This window comes from Dermacentor variabilis, chromosome 3 (assembly GCF_050947875.1).
Source record: "Dermacentor variabilis isolate Ectoservices chromosome 3, ASM5094787v1, whole genome shotgun sequence".
Taxonomy (NCBI): domain Eukaryota; kingdom Metazoa; phylum Arthropoda; class Arachnida; order Ixodida; family Ixodidae; genus Dermacentor; species Dermacentor variabilis.
In genome coordinates this window covers 163347486-163353259 of record NC_134570.1, presented here as the reverse complement: position 1 = coordinate 163353259, position 5774 = coordinate 163347486, and the positions used below count along the sequence as shown (strand labels likewise).

The window sequence follows — 5774 nt, the reverse complement described above, 5'->3', positions numbered from 1 at the left end:
TTGATGTAGCCGTTGGTGCAGGCCGGCTTGACCAATCGATATTAGGAAAATTAAAGTCTCCAAATAGAATTACATGCATGTTGGGGTGTTTGGTGGTTATTTCACTTAAGATGTTATTCAGTTTGAAAGAGAAGTCTGGAGTACTATGAGGGGGCTTATAGCAAACGCCAAGTAAAATTGAATAGGGTGCGGCATGGAATTTAAGCCATAGGATTTCAAGATCGGACATAGTGTTAACAGATGTACATGATATATTTTGGTCTACGGCGACGAGTACCCCTCCCCCCCTCGTGCCCTTGCGATCGTTCCGGAACAGTTGAAAATTCGGTAGTTCAGCGAGCACTTCGCTGTCCGTTACGTCTCCTGTAAGCCATGTTTCCGTTAATATTAGAAGGTTACTGCAAGATGACGAAACCAGATTAGAAATAATGTCACGTTTTGGCATGAAGCTCCGTATGTTAGTGAAAATAGCGGAAAGGAACAAGTTTGATCGCGGGGCGGGCCGAGGATGGGAAGGCACATGTTGATGACTGGGCAATTGCTACGATATTTCCTTAACAGACTCTGTGGAATGGTCAAACACGTATCGTTTGGTACCTATATGTAATGTTTTGAAGCGGAGAGAATAGGACGTGGATTGCGATTTAGCGAAAGCAATAAGGTTTTTACGAGCAATTCTGATGGGTTGAGGGAAATCTTCTCCGACGCTGAAATTGCTTCCCTTAAATTTAGGGCCATTAGAAAGTAGAGACTCTTTAGTTTTGAAATGATTAAATTTTACTATAAGTGGCCGAGCGCGGCCTTCTGTATGGCGTCCAAGGCGATGCGCACGGTCAATTTGGTTGGGATCAATGACGAAGTTCAAGTGTTCAGTGCAATGGCGGATGACGATTTTTTCAGATTCTGCAAATGTTTCTTTCGGGTTAGGATCGGAGATGTTATAAAATATTAGATTATTACGGCGTGACCTGTTTTCGTTATCATCCATCTGGGTAGCAAGGCGTGCGATCTGACCTGCCATTTGGGTGGCATCTATTCTTATGGTATCAAGGTCACTTCGTAGTGTTGAAATGGCTTTGTAATGCCTTTCTAAGTCAGTCATGCGTTTACTTAAATCCGATAGGGTTTTGTCTGTTGTTAGTAACTTGCTTTTTAGGTCTAGTACTTCGGTAATAAGTTTTGACTGGCCAGAAGCTAGCTTTCCTAATTCAGACATTACGTCTTCAATACCGGGAGGGCCAGGGTTAGTTTCTACATCACCCGACAAAAGCAACAAAGACCGTATGACATGAACACATTCAATAGCAATTGTAGCGCAGCACCATGGGCTCGGTAGCTGTATTAGGAAGTAGTTACTGGATTTTTTCCCGAAAGAATGATACGTCCTACTGACCTGCATGGCGAAATAGAGCGGATTAGTGGCCTGCGCTGAAGCACAGCCACCGAGCCCACAGAGCGCGGGGGATGACAGGGCCGGCTTTATAGCTGACGTAGGGGACGATGTTGCTGACGATGGTGCGTTCCATGGTGAATGAGGATCCAAAGAAGGTAGCGATGGCGCTGTTTTACACGATGAATCGGTCGTGGCGGGAGCAGGCAAGGGGCCCGCGCCGGGTGTGCTGGGCCGGATTTCTGGGATGGCTGTGGCTTGGGGAAAGGCCAGAATTGCGGGCAATAGAAGAAGTCCGGTGATGAAACCGTGCACCTGCATGGCGAAATAGAGCGGATTAGTGGCCTGCGCTGAAGCACAGCCACCGAGCCCACAGAGCGCGGGGGATGACAGGGCCGGCTTTATAGCTGACGTAGGGGACGATGTTGCTGACGATGGTGCGTTCCATGGTGAATGAGGATCCAAAGAAGGTAGCGATGGCGCTGTTTTACACGATGAATCGGTCGTGGCGGGAGCAGGCAAGGGGCCCGCGCCGGGTGTGCTGGGCCGGATTTCTGGGATGGCTGTGGCTTGGGGAAAGGCCAGAATTGCGGGCAATAGAAGAAGTCCGGTGATGAAACCGTGCACCTGCATGGCGAAATAGAGCGGATTAGTGGCCTGCGCTGAAGCACAGCCACCGAGCCCACAGAGCGCGGGGGATGACAGGGCCGGCTTTATAGCTGACGTAGGGGACGATGTTGCTGACGATGGTGCGTTCCATGGTGAATGAGGATCCAAAGAAGGTAGCGATGGCGCTGTTTTACACGATGAATCGGTCGTGGCGGGAGCAGGCAAGGGGCCCGCGCCGGGTGTGCTGGGCCGGATTTCTGGGATGGCTGTGGCTTGGGGAAAGGCCAGAATTGCGGGCAATAGAAGAAGTCCGGTGATGAAACCGTGCACCTGCAAGGCGAAATAGAGCGGATTAGTGGCCTGCGCTGAAGCACAGCCACCGAGCCACCGGATGTGTAGTGTATGGGTCAGCAAGACCATCGTACCTGAAACGGCTAGATCCAGTACATAATTTAGGTTTGCGTCTCTCCACTGGTGCATACAGGACATCACCCATAAACAGTCTCCATGTAGAAACCAATGAACCATCACTTACAGATAGAAGAGCCATGCTTACATGCTCGTACATTCTAAAAATCCGTTCCCTTCCCAAACACCTATGTTAGCCCATATTCACAAAGTACCCATCAAGAACACTGTTTAATAACAAACCACAAGCTATTAGGCCACTCCTCCTGCGTTTCGAAGAGATGTGCCAAAACCTCGGCATGCTTGACATATTGCCAAACATCGCCCACAGGCGAGGTCCACTGCCGCCATGGCACAAATTTCCTGAAATCTGGGATTTCACTCTGACACACTTCCGTAAAAAAACAAATTCCGCAACAACATATAATACAAGAATTCCTCACACTTGAAGAAAAGTATAGTAATTTTGCAGCCTTTTACACAGACGGTTCAAAAACGGATGCTTATGTAGGAAGCGCAGCTGTACAGGGGAATTGTAATAAAATAGTAAGAATAGTGTGCTTCCATCTTCACTGCAGAAAGTTATGCCATCTGTGTAGCCATAGAAAAAATAGTAAATGAGCGACTCACCAACAGTGTTATGTACACAGACTCACTGAGTGTGCTCACAGCCTTTCATTCTGGAAATGCAATGGCTGCTCTGCTTGGAGACCTCATACTCAGCATTACAGCAGCCACAGCTCAAGGCCAAAACATCAGGCTCTGCTGGATACCTAGTCATGTCGGCATAAAAGGCCATGAAAGAGCGGATTTGTGCGCTGCTCAAGCTTACGGCAAGCAAATCAAGAATGTAAATATGCCCTATAGAAATTGCATGGACTTACTACATAGTAATGCAAGGAAAAAATAGCAGTGCACTTGGAACAACGAACTAAATAACAAGCTACAATTAATAAAACCAGTTCTCGGTTAATGGAAGTCACGCGTGCACCAGAAGCGTTTCAAGGAAGTCATTATCCACCGTCTCCGTATAGGTCACACACACATTACACACAACTTTCTGCTGAAGAAAGAAGACAAGCCAATTTGCACTTGCGGAGATGAACTTACAGTCAATCACATTTTAATTTCATGTTGTAAACTGGAAAAGCTACGGAGAAAGTGCTTTTCCCCGTTTTATAACCAATCCATCCCTTTTCACCCAGCACTGCTCTTGAGTGATAATGCAATTGTGGATATGTCTAGCGTTTTTAGATTTTTAACAGAAGCTGGTTTTCTTAAAAATATGTAAATCATCACGCAGTACTTCACCTCATACACTACAGCCATTTGTCATTCCTGAGAAAAAGGCTGAGGACTTTATTTGATTGGTTAGGAGCCTCGAGATCCTTGCCCTGGCAAGGATGGCCGCTGAGGTTATCCGAGCGCCTTTAAAAGTTTTTATCAGTACCCATTGTTACAATATTTTTCTTACTCCATCATGAGGTAACTCTAGCTATTTAAGCACTCAACACCACCGACGATTATTTACATTTATATATAATTGCACGGAAAATTCTCCTATACCTCGAGCTTGGCGCATGATGGCCTTAGTTGCCTATGTGCCATAAAACACAACACACACAATCTGAAGACATGATGAATTGGACTCTGCATAACTTCTGACAGGCTCTTCTCTACTGTTGTATGGGCACTTACTTCACCTCCACCACCCCTCGACCGCAGCAATCGCAGCTGACCACACTATCGGGGGTTGCAGCCGGGAATGGATTTTCGTTACAGATGTGAAGTCCAGCCTGATTATACTGAAAATTAATGTGCACATTTTCGATGCAGCTGTGTAAGTTTTGGCGGCTTTCTGCTCGTTATCCTTTCCCTATGCAGTCTGTGGGCTGGAGAACTGCACATCTTCAGGGTAGCATAACTTCTTCAGCAGGGACAGCGAGGGATTTTTAGTAGATGTTCTACACACAGCCTTTGCGTTTGATGATGTGATGCGGCCAGCTCTGAAAACGAACGACTTGGTACTTCTTGCATGCTCTCTGGTCTCCTTTTCTATCAACTCAGTGGCCTGCAACGAGACAGTGAAGATATGCGGTGTAGTTCACAGACAAGTCTGAAGACTTCAATGTGCTAAAATGTCAAGGTCATTTAAAAAGAGAAAAGTCAGTCAACAGTATTAACTGGCATTTGCAGGGCACTACTCCTGCAGAACACCAACTACAGTAAGAACAGTAAACATGGTAATCGTAGGTGCTGTACCTCATGCTCTATTGACAGGCCTCCAGCAAGGGCAGAGCTAGCATTTCTCTGTTATCTCGTTCCATGTGCCCGCAACATCCTCCTCTTGCAAATTCGCGAGAATGGCACTGGGGAGCTTCATCGCCACGGGAACAAAGCGGTCAGCAAAATCTGGCTGCAAAGACAGGGGTGCTGGCCTGCTTCTGCTGTTGTGACAAGCTGTCAGAAATGCTGCCCACTCTTCTTCTGTCGCCTCGTTAACAGCCGTTCTTTGTTTCTTCTTACGAAGAGGCTGTTCCCCATCCATGAGCCTTTTTTTTCGTAGTTGAAGAGGAGAAATTCAGATTGGAAACCCTTTTCGGCTCGACGGATCGCACTGTTGGGGGCAGTCACGCATTTACTTTGTCAGTACAGGCTTGCCGATCCATACTCTTCACAACTGCATCTATGTAAAAAATCGCTGCTGCAATGTGAGAGCAGGCTTCTCCAAGGCCTGCCTTGCAAGTACGGTGCGCAGCTTGCACTTCACCATCCTCCTTGATGACAAGCCAAGGTGTCAGCGGCTTGTCATTGACTGACTGCGAATGCCGGACCTGCATAAATAACAAAGGTGCTTAATGCCAAAAAACACTGCATAATGCTTCACGAGGTTGGGAGAGGCTTCAAAAGTGTAAAGCAAGATAATGAAATATACCACAGCAAGACACAAAGCCCTTTAAAAACAAAAAAAAAACGAGAACATTCTTTTGTACACAAGTTAACCTTTTTCTTTCAGATGTCATTTTAGTGCCACCGCTGATTCTTTTCAATTAATGAGTTTTTTGGATCCACTCTGCATCTGATAATGAGGCAGTCAAGTAAAGCGGACCAGGAATGAGATCTGAACTCCTTGAACACTTCCAGCATTTCTGTCATTAAAGTATGTAATGTAAAAATGGCCAAAGGCAAGGTATCGTACGATGAAGACAGGATTAAAATTAGGCGGATTACTGCCTTGCGCCACACTTGAACTCACTTGCACTCGGACATCTGAAGCATTTTGGTCAAGTGTGGAAACAGTAATCAGAGCCTAAACTTTACTGATAATGTCGTACTCTACATGTGCTGCGTTAGCGAACCGCATGAA

The 5774-nt window shown here is 46.4% G+C and overlaps 1 protein-coding gene across 1 annotated transcript; it reads right to left on the bottom strand.

Moving 5' to 3' along the window:
• Positions 1 to 370: 370 nt before the first annotated feature.
• LOC142574298 (uncharacterized) lies at positions 371 to 2325 on the bottom strand. The gene has a single exon (XM_075683416.1). It carries the CDS (start codon positions 2021 to 2023, stop codon positions 542 to 544), a length of 1482 nt encoding a protein of 493 aa, XP_075539531.1. The 5' UTR covers positions 2024 to 2325; the 3' UTR covers positions 371 to 541.
• Between the last annotated feature and the right edge of the window lie 3449 nt (positions 2326 to 5774).

Coding starts and splice junctions, on each gene's coding strand:
- LOC142574298 (XM_075683416.1), bottom strand. CDS start 2,023: ATGCAGGTGCACGGTTTCATCACCGGACTTCTTCTATTGCCCGCAATT.